The 19563-nt window shown below is 44.7% G+C and overlaps 1 protein-coding gene across 2 annotated transcripts in view; it reads left to right on the top strand.

The window, feature by feature from the left end:
• The first annotated feature begins 1049 nt into the window (after positions 1–1049).
• LOC115151460 (tyrosine-protein kinase RYK) overlaps positions 1050–19563 on the top strand; it is a 125892-nt gene continuing 107378 nt past the window's right edge. For both annotated transcript variants that reach the window (XM_029695408.1, XM_029695409.1), the window contains exon 1: positions 1050–1698. In XM_029695408.1, the coding sequence (XP_029551268.1) occupies positions 1488–1698 (211 nt within the window). In that variant the 5' untranslated portion in view covers positions 1050–1487. The remainder of the gene's footprint in view (positions 1699–19563) is intronic.

Genomic DNA, 19563 nt, shown 5'->3' with positions numbered 1-19563 from the left:
ATACAACTGGTGTAGACTTTACAGTGAAATGCTGAATAATAATAAGGTATTTGAGGTAGATATGTACATGAAGGCAGGGTAAAGTGACTAGACATCAGGATAGATAATAATAAGGTATTTGAGGTAGATATGTACATGAAGGCAGGGTAAAGTGACTAGGCATCAGTATAGATAATAACAAGAGTAAAATAAAGAACAGAGTAGCAACAGCAGATGATGGCAGAAGCTGTCTCTGACCCTGTTGGTCCGACAGCCGATACTCCAGTACCATTTTGTCGAACGGTAGCAGAGTGAACAGTCTATTGCTTGAGTGGCTGGAGTCTTTGGGTATTTTTCGGGCCTTCCTCTGACACCACCTGATATAGAGGTCCTGGATGGCAGGGAGCTCAGCCCCAGTGATGTACTGGGCTGTCCACACCACCCTATGGTATGTAATGCTTTGCAGTCAAGGGCGGTGCAATTGCCATACCAAGCGGTGATGCAGCCAGTCAAGATGCTCTCAATGGTGCAGTTGTAGAACTTTTTGAGAATCTCAGGCCCCATGTCAAACCTTTTCAGCCTCCTGAGTGGGAAGAGGTGCAGCCGTGCCCTCTTCACGACTGTACGGGTGTGTGGGGACCATGTTAAGTCCTTAGTGATGTGGACGCCAAACATCTTGAAGCTCTCTACCCAGCTCCACAACAGCCCTGTCGATGTGGATGGGGGGTGTGCTCTCCCCTCTTTCTCCTGAAAAAGCTCAATTGTGACTATGCTGCAATTGGACTGTTGAAATAGGGAAACAGTTAAAATAAGCCAAACATCGTTCCATTAGCGGGCCAAGCAACATTTGAATCAATCACACACACACCTATGATGTTACCTGCGGTGTGTTTGTTTGATGAGAATCCATTGCGTTATGCAATTAAAAAAAAAAAAAAAAAGAGTTGTATGTGTCGTTATACAAAGTAGATTGTACATTGCAATTCATCTGCATGCTTAGAAAGGATTTATTCAGTCCCCCCCTGAAATGTTATCAGGCGCGTTTCCCGGAGCTTGGAGTCTGTCCCTTGGTCCCTCCCTCCAGTGAAAACTGAGATTACCCGGGGAAGGAACAACAAGGACCATGAAACGAGAAACCTGGATGTTATTTTTGGGGGGAATTATCTTTACGGGTTCTCAAATTAAACATATCTAAGTAGGATAATATACGCAAAGGATAGTGAATAAAGAATTGTATCCAAACGTTGACAACAACAAAACTATCCGCATAATTCGCAGTGTGTCCGAAGTTAGTTAGCTCGTTCGGCTAATCAGTTAGCTAACGGTTGCTAACTGACAAGAACCACGAAAAACCAGCGAGACAACAAGTCAACAAGTAGTAAATGTTACCTTTAAAAAAATAAAAAATAACTTGGAACTACGGATGATAAATAGATCGAAGATTTTTGGAAATCGACTCTTTTTTTTTCCCCCGAAAGAAGCGCTAACAACTACAAGACAACCCGTAAATGTTTGGGGAACGGGGACCGGTTGGCCGTTGTGGCAGCCTCACCGTGTATCGACGCTGGTCTTATCCGGTTCAGTGGAGCCTGTTTTCCCTGCTGTTGGTGGAAGGGGCCGTGTGCCTAGCCAGCACTACCACTACCCCAGCTCTGGGTATCAACCATCGGCCCAGTGTCAACGTTTACATGAGTGAAGAAGAGGTCAAGAAACTTTTGGGTAAGAACTAAAAGTATATATATTTTTTTATATATATTAAAAAAAACAAAAAAAAACTAGTTTTCTACCTGTGAGTTAATCATTTTTAAAGTATTTACTGGAGTGTTGAGATGGGGTTACATACCATGGCTAGCTAGCTAACGTTAGCCGTTAGCATACTCCGCAAACAACAACAACTTAACTAGTTTTAACTACACCGGCTGGGTTGGTCGCTACTAGGATATTATAGTTATATAGTTTTTAGGTAGAATATTCAGTTTAGTCTATTGAATATGGTCTTTTCAAGACGCCTCCATTTAAGTTTCTGGAATACAACAAACAAAAATGTAGCTAAGTTCTCTGGGAGACTAAAGTGCTAACGTAATTAACATCAAGTAGAGAGATACACGCCAACAAGTTAGCCACGTTTTTTTTTTTTGCTTGCAAAGTTACAAGTTCACCCATAAATTCAAGTAGTAAAGTCATTGTGATTAACATGTCGTTTTTAGATATAGGCTCAACACGCCATTCGTACATTGTTCTATACAGATTCACCCATAAGGGAATGAATGTCTTGTGTAAAATATGTCAAGTGTGGCTACTGAGTGAACATTAGTAACATGGAAAATGGTTGAAATGAGAGATGCGGTATTTTTTTTCCCCCGATCCAAAACCCATGTCTTTTAGGAACTAATTATGCTAAGGGGAAACATATGAAAAGAGGACAGAGGGACCACTTTGTATTGAAGGAATGGTGAGACTGCTGCAGCATTTAGAGCCAGACCATATTACCAGGCTAACATACATCCAGAGCCAAACACATGCATTATATTCTTTAGACTCTGAAAAACGGAATCTGAGCTCTAGTTAGACCTAAACCATCATATAATGACTATTCCAGATACACAAGGGCCATATGGACTGTAGACCTATTCCAAACATGGGGTCTTCTTACCAGAGACTGTGCTTTGCATTTCTCAATTCAGGGTTGTTTTACAAAGCCTGGTCCCAGATCTAGTTTGTGTTTTTTACCATCTCCTATGTAAACATGATAGCACAAACAGACTGGCACTCAGGCTAGTTGTAACAGGATCAGGGATAAGGCCATCCGATTGTTGTCTGTGTGAGTTGTTTTTTAAAATGGGGTTTGTTAGCTTACGACGTGCACTTGGCCAGGCGATCGGTGGCAGTTAGTTTGGGAAGCAGTCATTTAACATGGAGGGTTTGAAATGCTGGAGCAACCATTTCCTACAGGAGAGAGGGAGTCATTAACATGGAGGGTTTGAAATGCTGGAGCAACCATTTCCTACAGGAGAGAGGGAGTCATTTAACATGGAGGGTTTGAAATGCTGGAGCAACCATTTCCTACAGGAGAGAGGGAGTCATTTAACATGGAGGGTTTGAAATGCTGGAGCAACCATTTCCTACAGGAGAGAGGGAGTCATTTAACATGGTGCCTAATGAAGGGTTTGAAATGCTGGAGCAACCATTTCCTACGGGAGAGAGTGAGTCATTAACATGGAGGGTTTGAAATGCTGGAGCAACCATTTCCTACAGGAGAGAGGGAGCATTAGAGCTGACAGAAGCTGAAACAGCCTCTCTGGCACCCTATTCCCTAAGGCCTTACTTTTGACCAGGGCCCATGGTACCCTGTTCCCTATATAGTGCACAACTTTTGACTATGCCCCAAAAGGGAAAATCGTTGCATTTGAGACATAGCTATGGACTTGACTTGAAGGCCATCCTCCTGACGACAACAAATTCACATTTTTGAAAGCAGGCGACACAAGAAAACCTCAGAGTCCACGTCATTTGAGAATCGCTTTGAGACATAGGCCTAGCTACTAGCCTATCTCCGATTTTTCATCTTTCAACAATATGAAGAACTAGTCTATAGGCCCTAGGCAGTGGGTTACTGAACAACAATTAGACTAGACTACAACTTGGTATTTGAAAACGGCATAACTAAGGGTTATGTGCTGACACGGGTCTAGACCTTACACAATACCATTGGCACCCTATTCCCTATATAGTGCACTACTTTAGACCAGAGGCCTATGGCACCCTATTCCCTATATAGTGCACTACTTTAGACCAGAGCCCGTAAGGAAAACGGTTCCATTTGGCACACATCCGTCATTATATTAGCCATTTAGCAGGCGCTTTATCCAAAGCAACTCACATAGGGCAGCGCACAATTGGCCCAGCGTCATCCGGGTTTGGCCTGGGTAGGCAGACATTGTAAATAAGAATTGCCTATGTGTGCATACATTTTACGTACGGGCGATCCCGGGAATCGAACCCACTACCTTGGGCGTTACAAGCACCATGCTCTACCAACTGAGCTACTGAGACCCCCCCATGCTGTCTGTGGCTTGGTTTACTTGTGTTTTCTTCATGCTGTCTGTCTGTAACCACGTCCCCAGGCTCAAAGTGCTGGTGAATGGAGCCTGCTAACAGTGTGGGACTGTTTAACTTAAGGGCTTGTGGATTTATTGAGTGACATCAAATCAATTCGAAATCAAATGCGAATCACACGACTGAGACGTGGCTCTAAATCGAGCAAACCGTTATTAGACAGTATGTCATTAGTCCACTTTAAATAATGTCCCATTAATAATGTTTACATATCTTACATTACTCATCTCATATGTATATACTGTATTTTATACCATCTGCATCTTGCCTATGCCGCTCGGCCATCGCTCATCCATATATTTATATGTACATATTCTCATTCACCCCTTTACATTGTGTGTATTAGGTAGTTGTTGGGGAATTGTTAGATTACTTGTTAGATATTACATCACTGTCGCAACTAGAAGCACAAGCATTTCGCTACACTCGCAATAACATCTGCTAACCATGTGTATGCGACCAATACAATTTGTTTTGATTTGAGGTGGGACTTTGAAAAATGGCAAAAATCGCGAAGCTTTTACTCAAACAGAAACAACACGCGAATGGCACAACATACAAAACATAGTGGGAGGGGATGTGCATCATTAAAAAATAAAAATGCAGGTTTTTATTTCATACAGTTTTTGTAATTTGCAGATATTCAAGTATAGACTACAGGATTCAAACTTTCATTTGTACATTTCCAGAGTCCAAGAACTTGCATACAGTGTCTCAGTGACCATGTACACCTAAATGGAAGTCCTTGAGCAGGCTGCATGGTCCATGTATAAAAGGTCTAAGTTAGTCCTCCAACCAGCGGTCAACAGAAAAACAATTTAGCTTACGTTCCTTCAATTTAAGAACGATTTTTCTTGACTGAAAGACAACCCAATGATAACAAACGATTCTTAACATTAGACAGTATATTTTCTGCTCTTTAACCCAAGTAAACATGAGATGGGACACGCTGGAAATTGGACACCAACCTTTTTTGGGGAGAGGACAAAACTGAAAACTTCAGACCAATGTTTTCACTACAGGACATTCCCACAACATGTGGAGTAGAGCTGTTGCTACCACAGTTATGCCATCATGAGTTAGATTTTTTTAATCCATTTTGAAATATGTGATGCAGCCTCTACACAATATCTTGAAGTGAATGGCCTGACCCTCTTCTCCAAATAGTGATGAGGTGAGAGAAGTGTTCAGGTCACAATCCCATCCTAACCGAATGAGGGGAATATGCATTTGGGATTAAAAAAATATTTTATTTCTATAAATGTCTGATACAGTTATTCTCATGGAGGCAGTTTTCCTGAGGTTCTGATCTCTCTCTGGATCAGAGGCAGGTTCACTATCCTTATTTTTATCAACCTTGTATATGACTGTCTTAAGCTGTAGATATGCACACACACACAAAAAAAAAGTCACTCAAACCATAATCTGCCCTTCACTTGGGAAAATTATACAATATAATCTTTAAACAATCTGAATATATGAAATACTGTGGCTTTGCCAGTGTCTACTGTTTAAAAGTGTTTCTCTCAGCTGTAAAAAGGGGGGGGGGGTTATGCCAGATGTAACAGGTTGGAAGAGATGGTCCTTTTACATCCAACCTTCTGCATCTTAAAACCCCTACTGCCCTCGACAGTTTAATTATCAAATGTTTTTTTAATTTAAATTTGTAAAAAAAAAAATGTTGGTCATTTAGCAGACGCTCTTATCCAGAGCGACTTAAAGTAGTGAATGCATACATTTCATATCATGCATTTTTTTTTTTTTGTACTGGCCCCCCTGTGGGAATCGAACCCACAACCCTGGCGTTGCAAACACCATCCTCTACCAACTGAGCCACAGGGAAGACTAAGGTCGAGGTTGTCATTGAAGCTGTACCAAGTTGATGCCAGGTGAACAAACCTGTGCTGTGACATCATCACCTCTAATCACTCCCAGCCACCAGTCTTACATTCTGATCTGTAAGCCCATGTAAGGGGATATCTTTTTAATTATTACAATTATACAAGAGTACATCTGGGACACCCAGCCCACCTTTTTGAATCTAGGTACAGTCCATTTTCTATATACCCTATCCTGGGTTTCTGATTTGTTCCTTAAGAACTGTGAGGAGAGAGTTTTTAGCTCCTAAAACCATTACTGGAGACGGACGGAAGAGATGAAATAGGCTAGGTAATACATTCGTCTTTAACGTTTCATCTCTGCCCCATAAAGATAAGGGGGAGAGCTGTCCATCTCTTAATGTCATCCCCAAGGAAGCGAAGGTAACCTGCCTAAATGATTACCGCCCCGTAGCACTCACGTCGGTAGCCGTGAAGTGCTTTGAAAGGCTGGTCATGGCTCACATCAATAGCATCATCCCAGAAACCCTAGACCCACTCCAATTGGCATACCGCCCCAACAGATCCACAGATGATGCAATCACACTCCACACTTCCCTTTCCCACCTGGACAAAAGGAACACCTATGTGAGAATGCTGTACATCGACTACAGCTCAGAGTTCAAGACCATAGTACCCTCAAAGCTCATCACTAAGCAAAGGACCCTGGGACTAAACACCTCCTCCTGCAACTGGATCCTGGACTTCCTGACAGGCCGCCCCCAGATGGTAAGGGTAGGCAACAACACGTCTGCCACGCTGATCCTTAACACTGGGGCCCCTCAGGGGTGTGTACTTAGTCCCCTCCTGTATTCCCTGTTCACTCACAGCCAAGCAGGCCCCCATTAACAACGACGGGGCTGTAGTGGAGCGGGTCGAGAGTTTCAAGTTGCTTGGTGTCCACATCGCCAACAAACTATCATGGTCCAAACACACCAAGACATTCGTGAAGAGGGCACCACAACACCTTTTCCCCAGTATCTATAATAATAGGAAAGGCCATACAATTGTCAGAGACTCCAGTCACCCAAGTTATAGACTGTTTTCACTGCTACCGCACAGCAAGTGGTACCGGAGCGCCAAGTCTAGGACCAAAAGGCTCCTCAACAGCTTCTACCCCGAAGCCATTAGACTGCGGAACAATTAATAAAATGGCCACCGGACAATTTACATTGATTTGATGACCCGGATGTCTCTAGGTCCATTTAGACATTTACATTTTAGTCATTTAGCAGACGCTCTTATCCAGAGCGACTTACAGTAGTGAATGCATACATTTCATACATTTTATTTGTTTTTTTTGTACTGGCCCCCCGTGGGAATCGAACCCACAACCCTGGCGTTGCAAACACTGAGCTACAGTTGCTATATTTTGTAAAGCTCTGGGCCCATACATGCTAATCTGAGATGGTCTATCTCAGCAGGTGTAGTAGTATTATTGGGGCGGGGGACTCTCGTCCTGGGCTGGTTTTGGTGCCCACGTTCAATCTGGGGGACTGGTTCGATGTCGGGCCGCCCCAGTATGTAGTGGGAGATCTTGTTGAGGAGAGGATAGATGTTTCCTGTCGAATGGCTTTTGTGTCTTTTGTTCAGGATGTTCATGGAATTGTTCATGTTGTCAAGTTTTAGTGTGTTAAGTTTCTGGGCCCATTTTTTTGGGGAGTTTCACCGTCAGTCTTCTTCGCTATAGTTGTGGTACGATACGAGGTCGTTGACTGTTTTTGTTAGCCGCCATGCTAACTTTCCCCGGCCCGTGTTTTCTTCGTATATTACGAGTTTGTATTTTTGGTTGCCATTTTGGATTTGTTGTTTTTTCGGTCGTCTCTGTAAACTGAGGGATTGTTTGCTGAAACAAGGTGTTTCTTTTATGACTCTGATTTTGTATTTTTAATAAGAATTCTGGTCTAGGTTTCTCAGCTAGCACCTAGTGTGCCATTTTCCCTGAAAATTGCAAATCTAAATACATTTTCTATCACATTAACCATAGAATCAAATTGGGGTTCCCAAGAATAATGAGTTCGGGTATATGACGTTTTATATGTGAAAACAATTTTTAAAACACTTTTCAGATTTTTTTTTCTCCCGAACTCACTTCCTTGTTTTAAATCGTTTGAGCTGCTCTCGCTTTGAAGTCCACAATGTAAGAGGAGGTTCTGCAGGGATCACGTTAATGTAGAATTCAGCATTTTTTTTTTTTTCACACACAAAAACAAAAGAGAACACGTATCTCGCTGCGGTTTGTAAGTGCAGATTAAAAAAATAAAAATACTTATTGTAATTTCTGCTCGGCATCAGACATATTTGGTGCTTCAGTTGCACTTCTCCACTCAGAACAGCCATTAGTGAATTTCTCATCTATCAGCAGATAACGCTCTGACTGGTATAGCTGCTTTCCAGTACTTTTCTCTCGGTGTAGACACATTTCTCCAGTACAATACAAGATTATCTTCAAGCAAAACATAAGGAAATGTAGCTGGCTCTATTCTTTCTCTGATAAACCTTTAGAAATATTAAAGGCCATGTTTTTTTTCCATTAAAGCTCCTTGTGTGGCTGCCTGCCAAATAGTGTTGCGCTTCTGTTGTCATCTGATGAAAACGAAGCTGTTTCCTCTCTGAATGTGTTGCACTAATGGATTTTTCTGTCAAGGAAAACTATAGTTATAGACGCCTCTGATCACTCTCTATTGAAAATAGAAAACATTGTTCACTTTCAGTATAAAACCCATGTGAAATGGTTTAAAACATTTTATTATTCTTGTTTTTGGTCTAGGTTTTGAAAATGCAGATTGCCCACTGATTGATAGATAACTGTCCTGTCTGCCTGCCACTGTCTGATAGACTCACTGGTTTATTTACGCTTTGATTTTGATAACTATTATGAAGCATTCACATGACTGGGAATACAGATATGCATCTGTTGGTCACAGATACCTTATAATAATAAATATAGGGGCGTGGATTAGAAAACCAGTCAGTATCTGGTGTGACCACCATTTGCCTCGTGCAGTGCGACAAAACCTTGGCATAGAGTTGTTGAATGTAGCCTGTGGAATGTTGTCCCATTCCTCGTCAATGGCTGTGCGAAGTTGCTGGATATTGGCGGGATCTGGAACACGCTGTCGTACACGCCGATCCAGAGCATCCCAAACATGCTCAATGGGTGACATGTCTGGTGAGTATACAGGCCATGGAAGAACAGGGAGATTTTCAAGTTCACCAGCCTCGTCTGTAAATAGGCCTTTCATCAACGTCAACAGCCTTAATCATGCTCATAGATATAGGCCTTGCCAATGAGTTTGCTATGGCTAAGACTGAAGAGTATAACCTGGTCACAGATCTGTTTTTGCCATTTTGTCAAGCCAAATAAATGAAGTGACGAGGAGATGGCATGATAGTAACAACAGACTTGCACTCCGGCTATGAGGAGTGTGCCTAGACCTGAGACTAGCAGGATGACCGTCCTCTCTCTGCCTCAGCTCACGGCTCAGTAGAGACCACGTACGTTCCTTCTTTCCCCTCATCCCTGTCAGCCTTTTCCTTCCTCTTCTCTCTGGGGTCTCCAGAGCTCTCTAATGCCTTTTACAGGTCCTAGTCTGACTCACTCGTCTACAGGAGTAGCAAGCTGCTGCTTGCACATTGTCTGTGTGTGTCTCTCTCTGTTCTCGGTTTGTCCTCCGTTCAAACAGAACTTTATGTATTTCTGTTCTTTTGACTCATTTTGTTCTATCTGTTCAAACTCACCTGTCTTTTGTGTTTTGATGAAAGGTGGTATATGATTGGCTGTATTTACATCAGTCAGTCTTCTCTGATCCCTGGAGCTTTAATCTCATCTGACAAAATGTAAACAACACTGGCTAGTCTGTTTTTAGGATTATTTGGAGTCTTTGATCTAGGGGGTTGGGGGGTTAGATGGGGGTCTTGGTACTCTAGGGCTGGGGGGGTCAGATGGGGGTCTTGGTGATATATGGGTTGGGGGGGTTAGATGGGGTCTTGGTACTCTAGGGTTGGGGGGGTTAGATGGGGGTCTTGGTGATATATGGGTTGGGGGGGTTAGATGGGGTCTTGGTACTCTAGGGTTGGGGGGGTTAGATGGGGGTCTTGGTGATATATGGGTTGGGGGGGTTAGATGGGGTCTTGGTACTCTAGGGTTGGGGGGGTTAGATGGGGGTCTTGGTGATATATGGGTTGGGGGGTTAGATGGGGGTCTTGGTGATATATGGGTTGGGGGTTAGATGGGGGTCTTGGTGATATATGGGTTGGGGGGGTTAGATGGGGGTCTTGGTGATATATGGGTTGGGGGGGTTAGATGGGGGTCTTGGTGATATATGGGTTGGGGGGGTAGATGGGGGTCTTGGTGATATGGGTTGGGGGGGTTAGATGGGGTCTTGGTACTCTAGGGTTGGGGGGGTTAGATGGGGGTCTTGGTGATATATGGGTTGGGGGGTTAGATGGGGGTCTTGGTGATGTATGGGTTGGGGTGGTTAGATGGGGGTCTTGGTGATATATGGGTTGGGGGGTTTAGATGGGGGTCTTGGTACTCTAGGGTTGGGGGGTTAGATGGGGTCTTGGTGATATATGGGTTGGGGGGTTAGATGGGGGGTCTTGGTGATATATGGGTTGGGGGGTTAGATGGGGGTCTTGGTGATATATGGGTTGGGGGGGTTAGATGGGGGTCTTGGTGATATATGGGTTGGGGGGTTAGATGGGGGTCTTGGTGATATATGGGTTGGGGGGTTAGATGGGGGTCGTGGTGATATATGGGTTGGGGGGTTAGATGGGGGTCGTGGTGATATATGGGTTGGGGGGTTAGATGGGGGGTCTTGGTGATATATGGGTTGGGGGATTAGATGGGGTCTTGGTGATATATGGGTTGGGGGGTTAGATGGGGGTTGTGGTGATATATGGGTTGGGGGGTTAGATGGGGGGTCTTGGTGATATATGGGTTGGGGGATTAGATGGGGGGTCTTGGTGATATATGGGTTGGGGGGTTAGATGGGGGTCTTGGTGATATATGGGTTGGGGGGTTAGATGGGGGTCTTGGTGATATATGGGTTGGGGGGTTAGATGGGGGTTTTGGTGATATATGGGTTGGGGGGTTAGATGGGGGTTTTGGTGATATATGGGATGGGGGGTTAGATGGGGGTCTTGGTGATATATGGGTTGGGGGGGTTAGATGGGGGTCTTGGTGATATATGGGTTGGGGGGGTTAGATGGGGTCTTGGTGATATATGGGTTGGGGGGTTAGATGGGGGTCTTGGTGATATATGGGTTGGGGGGTTAGATGGGGGTCTTGGTGATATATGGGTTGGGGGGTTAGATGGGGTCTTGGTGATATATGGGTTTGGGGGTTAGATGGGGTCTTGGTGATATATGGGTTAGGGGGGTTAGATGGGGGTCTTTGTACTCTAGGGTTGGGGGGGTTAGATGGGGGTCTTGGTGATATATGGGTTGGGGGGTTAGATGGGGGTCTTGGTGATATATGGGTTGGGGGGGTTAGATGGGGTCTTGGTGATATATGGGTTGGGGGGTTAGATGGGGGTCTTGGTGATATATGGGTTGTGGGTGTTAGATTGGGGTCTTGGTGATATATGGGTTGTGGGTGTTAGATTGGGGTCTTGGTGATATATGGGTTGGGGGGTTAGATGGGGGTCTTGGTGATATATGGGATGGGGGTCTTGGTGATATATGGGTTGGGGGGTTAGATGGGGGTCTTGGTGATATATGGGATGGGGGTCTTGGTGATATATGGGTTTGGGGTTAGATGGGGGTCTTGGTGATATATGGGTTGTGGGGTTAGATGAGGGCATGCTTCTTTTTGGTTTCCTAAAAAGTACTGTAATAGCCATAGTTAAATCCATAAAACACAAGAAGTGAAAGACAAAACGGTAGAGAGTAAAAGTGGTAAAAACAGTGTTCAGTTGAGGTTGGACGACCAAAAGGGCTGATATGAAAAGCACAAATAGAATTTGGGGCTGAGTGGGGGGGCTCTGACGTGGGGGGGGCTCTGACGTGGGGGGGGGGGGGCGCTGACGCGGGCTGAGTGGGGGGGCTCTGACGTGACGCGGGCTGAGTGGGGGGAGGCTCTGACGTGGGGGGGGGCGCTGACGCGGGCTGAGTGGGGGGGCTCTGACGTGACGCAGGCTGAGTGGGGGGGGGGGCTCTGACATGGGGCGGTGCGCTGACGCGGGCTGAGTGGGGGGGCTCTGACGTGACGCGGGCTGAGTGGGGGGGGGCTCTGACGTGGGGGGGGGGGGCGCTGACTCGGGCTGAGTGGGGGGGGGCTCTGACGCGACGCGGGCTGAGTGGGGGGGGCGCTGAGTGGGGCGTGGGGGGGGGCGCTGACGCGAGGCTATGTGGAGAAGGCGTGGTTCCGCTCACACTATCAGGGGGACATCGGCTGGGTTCATACAGACTTGATCCGTGAGACCTATTTGACAGAAGTGACACACATTCTAGTACCGAACCATTTTAAAATTATTTTCTAGTATCGGAAGGGTACAGAAGCTCAACACTAGATTCATATCTACTCTACTGCTTTTGATGGTGTTCCTGATGGACGCAGCGACGCACGTAAGTCTGTTTCTATGACGTTTCTGTTCTCCAGTCTCCTGAGGTTTGCCTGCCCTTCTGGCTGTGTCGTCCCCCCCACAAATGCCACCCTAATCCCTATTGAGTGCACTACTTTTGACCAGAGAATAGGATGCCATTTAGAACAGACAAAATCTCACCCCCGGCCTGATTGCTGCTTGCTTAGTGAAGTGTGGATAGAGATTCCTCCATGGTAACTCACTCTGCAAATAAGAGCAGTAAGACCTATATCAGAGGAGGGGAGAGAAATGTGGTATCGTCTTTCAAGACCCTGGTTCTTTGTACCTTAGCTGCTCTGGTACACAGGGAGGGTTCACTAACAAAGAGGCTCCCTCTATCTCTCCTATCGCTCTCTCTCTCTCTCCCGCTGGGCACAGATCTGGCTCTTCTGTTTTCCTTCCAGGGCTTTCGGTTCACTGGCATGGAGGAGGAGGAGGAGGTGGTGTTTTTCCTGTCTTGGCGTCAGTAGAAGTGCCTGTGCACCTCTGTCCAACGTTACCCTAACTATGCCATGATATAATTTCCACCTGCCTGGTCTATGCCTACGTATGACTGCTGGGTCTCTACAATCAAATGAAGTAATGCATGATGTCTATTTAGACCTAAATACTAGCCCAGGAATCTCCCTTATCCCTCTGCTCTCCTTCCCGCTCCCCTCCTCCACCCCATACCCTTCTCCCTCTCCTTTTTTGCAGTCTTCCCGCCTGTCAAAGCCTGGCACGAGGACTTCCAGCCTCCAACCAAAACAAATGGAGATATTTGAAGCAGTATGAGTCTGTTCCCTCCCCCTCGCTGTCTCTCCCTCCCCCTCGCTGTCTCTCCCTCCCCCTCGCTGTCTCTCCCTCCCCCTCGCTGTCTCTCCCTCCCCCTCGCTGTCTCTCCCTCCCCCTCGCTGTCTCTCCCTCCCCCTCGCTGTCTCTCCCTCCCCCTCGCTGTCTCTCCCTCCCCCTCGCTGTCTCTCCCCTCGCTGTCTCTCCTCCCCCTCGCTGTCTCTCCCTCCCCCTCGCTGTCTCGCTCTCTCTCGCTCTCTCTCGCGGTCTCGCTGTCTCTCTCGCTGTCTCTCGCGGTGTCTCTCTCTCGCCGTCTCTCGCGGTGTCTCTCTCTCTCTCGCGGTGTCTCTCTCTCTCTCGCGGTGTCTCTCGCTGTTTCTCTCGGTCTCTCTCTCTCTCGCTGTCTCGCTCAAGCACAGGACTGCTCAGGGATGCAAACTAGTCACCTTTTGGCGAAATTCGCCATTTTGAATCCAAAATAGGTGACGGACGTGATTCGTGTAGATCCAGTGAGAAAGGTTTGGACGGGGGGTGTTGGATCACTACTGGCTGTAAGTGAACAAGTGATGCGCGTTTGGAGCAATACTGGCTGTATCCAAGGCTCAGCCAATCATTGACATAACAACAGAATGCAACGCAGCACCCGACTGAAGAGAGAATAGACAACCAACTTACTAGTTACAGCATCAGCGAGAGCTCTGGAAAGGCAGCTTGCCAGTTACAGCATTAGCGAGCGCTCTGGAAAGGCAGCTTGTCAGTTACAGCATCAGCGAGAGCTCTGGAAAGGCAGCTTGCCAGTTACAGCAGCACGTCCCCCTGAACGATAACGAAGAGGTAACGTTAGGTGAGAAGCCTGACCAGGGAAGCGTACTTCATGAGCTGTAACCGAAAAACAACTGGCATTTGGAAAGTTTTAGGTTGAGGGCGAAAGTGGTGGAACAAGTATTAGCATTGGTAAGTATCTTGCTCGCTGGATCGAATTCTCCGTTAGCTAGCCAGAGAAATGTTGAGCAACATTAGCCAACTCATCTGATCAAATAATTGACTTTATGGTGTGAAAATGAGCTTGTTAATGAAGTCAGACAGCTAACGTTACAATATCGGATGAGCTGACGTTAGTAACCTAACCAATTTGCTATAGTATTAACTAGAGGTCGACCGATTATGATTTTTCAACACCGATACTGATTATTGGATGACCAAAAAAAGCAGATACTGATTAATCGGCCGATTTTTTTTATTTATTTATTTATTTTTATTATTATTATAATTTTTTTAATATATATATATGTATGTAATAATGACAATTACAACAATACTGAATGATCAATGAACACTTTTATTTTAACTTAATACATCAATAAAATCAATTTAGCCTCAAATAAATAATGAAACATGTTCAATTTGGTTTAAATAATGCAAAAACAAAGTGTTGGAGAAGAAAGTAAAAGTGCAATATGTGCCATGTAAGAAAGCTAACGTTTAAGTTCCTTGCTCAGAACATGAGAACATATGAAAGCTGGTGGTTCCTTTTAACATGAGTCTTCAATATTCCCAGGTACGGAGTTTTAGGTTGTAGTTATTATAGGACTATTTCTCTCTATACCATTTGTATTTCATATACCTTTGACTATAGGATGTTCTAATAGGTACTTTAGTATTGCCAACCTAATCTCGGGAGTTGATAGGCTTGATGTCATAAACAGCGCTGTGCTTTAAGCATTGCTAAGAGCTGCTGGCAAATGCATTAAAGTGCTGTTTGAATGAATGCTTACGAGCCTGCTGCTGCCTACCACCGCTCAGTCAGACTGCTCTATCAAATATCAAATCATAGACTTAATTATATTATAATAAACACACAGAAATACGAGACTTAGGTCATTAATATGGTCAAATCCGGAAACGATCATTTTGATAACAAAACGTTTTTTCTTTCAGTGAAATACGGAACCGTTCCGTATTTTATCTAACGGGTGGCATCCCTAAGTCTAAATATTCATGTTACATTGCACAACCTTCAATGTTTTGTCATAATTACGTAAAATTCTGGCAAATTAGTTCGCAACGAGCCAGGCAGCCCAAACTGTTGCATATACCCTGACTCTGCGTGCAATGAACGCAAGAGAAGTGACACAATTTCCCTAGTTAATATTGCCTGCTAACATGAATTTCTTTTAACTAAATATGCAGGTTTAAAAAAAATATACTTCTGTGTATTGATTTTAAGAAAGGCATTGATGTTTATGGTTAGGTACATATTGGTTCAACAACAGTGCTTTTTTTCGCATATGCGCTTGTTAAATCACCCGTTTGGCGAAGTAGGATGTGATTCGATGAGAAATGAACAGGCACCACATCGATTATATGCAAAGCAGGACAAGTTAGATAAACTAGTAATATCATCAACCATGTGTAGTTAACTAGTGATTATGTTAAGATTGATTTTTTTTTTTTACAAGATAAGTTTAATGCTAGCTAGCAACTTATCTTGGCTCCTTGCTGCACTCGCGTAACAGGTGGTCAGCCTGCCACGCAGTCTCCTCGTGGAGTGCAATGTTATCGGCCGTGATCGGTGTCCAAAAATGCCGATTACCGATTGTTATGAAAACTTGAAATCGGCCCTGATTTATCGGCCATTCCGATTAATCGGTCGACCTCTAGTATTAACTGGTGCATGACTACCTGCCGTTCCTCAACTTATAACCCGTTAGTTGCTCACTGAACCCTCGCAATCTGTGTGACATGCTAACTAGCTAATCACTCTCTGTGAACTAATGTTTTCCCTCTACAGTATGTGGGTAATTTTCAGAATGAGAGAATTAGTTGAAAATGAGGCGTTCCCTGTTAAACAAGTGGATTCAGGGGTCAAGTGTAGCTGGAGTTGGGCCTGGTTTAAGATGGATGCCGCTATAGAGGTGAAAGGAACAACACACACTTTCCCTCTTTCTCACTTTCTCACTACAGTGGATAAAAGGGGTTATGCCAGGTGTACTCTCTGCCTGAAAGAGATCAATTATGCCAACAAAGGGTATCATGCTCTGCTGGCACATTGTAGAACAGATGTCCACTGGCAGAAAGTGTACAATGTAATAACGTGCAGTGTAGCCCAAAGATATTGTTTTTGTTGTGTTAAACTTGACAGTAACGTGTGTGTGTGTGTGTGTGTTTAGCCTTGTGCACTTGATCGATGTCTATAGTGGCCACTATAATAGAGCAACAATAGAATGCCTGTTTTTTTCATTCTATTTCTACTTTAACATGCTTTTTTCCCCAAGTGCACACACTTATGTGTGTGGTCACAAGCGTTCTATTATAAAGGCTGTCGTGGCAACAAGCGTTCTATTATAAAGGCTGTCGTGGCAACAAGCGTTCTATTATAAAAGCTGTCATGGTAACAAGCGTTCTATTAAAAAGGCTGTCATGGTAACAAGCGTTCTATTGTAAAGGCTGTCATGGTAACAAGCGTTCTATTATAAAGGCTGTCATGGTAACAAGCGTTCTATTGTAAAGGCTGTCATGGTCACAAGCGTTCTATTGTAAAGGCTGTCATGGTAACAAGCGTTCTATTGTAAAGGCTGTCATGGTCACAAGCGTTCTATTATAAAGGCTGTCATGGTAACAAGCGTTCTATTATAAAGGCTGTCATGGTAACAAGCGTTCTATTGTAAAGGCTGTCATGGTCACAAGCGTTCTATTGTAAAGGCTGTCATGGTAACAAGCGTTCTATTGTAAAGGCTGTCATGGTAACAAGCGTTCTATTGTAAAGGCTGTCATGGTAACAAGCGTTCTATTGTAAAGGCTGTCATGGTCACAAGCGTTCTATTATAAAGGCTGTCATGGTAACAAGCGTTCTATTATAAAGGCTGTCATGGTAACAAGCGTTCTATTATAAAAGCTTTCATGGTAACAAGCGTTCTATTGTAAAGGCTGTCATGGTCACAAGCGTTCTATTATAAAGGCTGTCATGAAAACAAGCGTTCTATTGTAAAGGCTGTCATGGTAACAAGCGTTCTATTGTAAAGGCTGTCATGGCTAACTACAATATTAGTGTATTGTTTTTTTTCTCAAGACTTGAGTATCATTTGCAGTAAAGTCTAGGAAACAAATACAATTGGATTGCTTTCTTTACATGTTTTAGCTGTGAGTTAGTTTCACATGAACCACTTTTTATTTTACACACAGAGACTGATCATGTAGATCATATTCTGTTGTTTAATTAGTTAAAACCTGCATTTCCCCCTAGCAGGGATTTATTGTATGTTTCAGTTTATTTTTTAAGTCACTATTTTGTCCCTCTCCCTGCCCCTCTCTCCCTCATCCCCCTCTCTCCCTCATCCCCCTCTCTCCCTCATCCCCCTCTCTCCCTCATCCCCCTCTCTCCCTCATCCCCCTCTCTCCCTCATCCCCCTCTCTCCCTCATCCCCCTCTCTCCCTCATCCCCCTCTCTCCCTCATCCCCCTCTCTCCCTCATATCCCCCTCTCTCCCTCATATCCCCCTCTCTCCCTCATATCCCCCTCTCTCCCTCATATCCCCCTCTCTCCCTCATATCCCCCTCTCTCCCTCATATCCCCCTCTCTCCCTCATATCCCCCTCTCTCCCTCATATCCCCCTCTCTCCCTCATATCCCCCTCTCTCCCTCATATCCCCCTCTCTCCCTGCCTGTGAATGAATTTGAACAGGTGTTTCTGATGTGGACGGCAGGTTGCAGCTGAGGGTAATGGCTCCATGTGGTTGTAGTTAGTAGTGAGGGGCCCTAACCCTGCCTGTGAAGTCCAGTTCCAGGCTGCATTCACTCATTATCAGGCTGCTTTCCCAGTTACCTCACAGAGCCTGTCACCCGGACAGACCACTCCAGGCAGGTTCAACCATCCTTCAGAGACGTTTCTAGACTCAGGAGAAACCGACACATAGGAGGAGAAGAAGACTTTATGTTAATGTGTTGTTGTTTTTTCTCTTTATGTGTCTTTCTTGGTATTCACGAGGGATTTAGTCACTGCTGGAAGCGGATACATTTTGCGGTTAAAGAAAGGTAGGTAACTAGGCAGATTTTTATTTATTTAAAAAAAAAAAAATCCAGGTCTACAGAATTCAATACTTTTTTTTTAGTCCGAGTCTCTTACAAAGCCCGTAACAAGCAAATATTCACTGTGAGAGTAGTCATGACTCGTGATGCACAGCGAAAGGAACCAAGAGATCTGTAAGGCCAAAGCATTAATATATGTGGTCTCTTGGGTTGAAATGCATCTGTTAACCGATAGTGCTTTTATGTAACCTTTTCAGTAGTGGTAGTCCTGGTTCCTGGGTGGAGTGATCGCCCCCCCGGGATATGTTCTTTAGTTCAACAGTCTCTGGTACATTTTCAGGTTGGCACAATGCCCTGATTGCTACCAGTCCAGTGTGTTACACTCTCTGATCTGGTTCCTGAGTCCTATTCAAGAAAAAGGAATGGATATTACTCCAGAACTGGAATACATTCTAGGCCGTTATTTCTAGGAGTAAGGACGTAGGCCTATATTTCCTCCTTGTCAGTCTTCTCATTTTGATAACTTTACCAAAACTAGGCTACATGTCATGAGGAGAATCTCACAGCGGATGAAGAGCAGACAGAGGAGAACCAGACTTCTTAAAGGGAACCTAGGTTTTGCCTGTAACCCTCCCAACACTAGCATGAGACAGACACACACACACACACACGGAATCCTGAGGCACGCGTGCACAGAGTTTCCGTTCCGAACATTTGGGTCCGGACAATGTGATCGTCAGCATTATATTGTACAGGACACATGTATTGTGTGCATAACCCATTAGGCCCGTCCACCCGCGGCGCGTTTCGCCCGTCCACCCGCGGCGCGTTAGGCCCGTCCACCCGCGGTGCTCAGAATGACACAAATCACATTTAGATGATGCTAATATATATTGACAGAGCATGCAACTTCCTGTAATGAAGCAGCCCAATAAAACGGCATTTTTAAACATTTGCTAAAAGGCAGGAACGCACCATTCTAAACAGCTCCCCAGATGCGATCGGTATCGTGTGACAGATCTCCGTTAGAAACTTAGGGGAGGATTCTAACGATATAACTAGTGTGTGTGTGTGTGTGTGTGTGTGTGTGTGTGTGTGTGTGTGTGTTATTTTATTGCTCTAGGGATGTAATTATTGTTTGGATAACCTTATTTACTTTCACTCATTATGTGATGGACAATGCAGAGAACACCAGGAAGAAGAATTTAT

The sequence above is a fragment of the Salmo trutta genome, chromosome 17, assembly GCF_901001165.1.
Source record: "Salmo trutta chromosome 17, fSalTru1.1, whole genome shotgun sequence".
In the NCBI taxonomy this organism is placed as follows: Eukaryota; Metazoa; Chordata; class Actinopteri; order Salmoniformes; family Salmonidae; genus Salmo; species Salmo trutta.
This window is presented reverse-complemented; position numbering and strand designations above follow the sequence as displayed.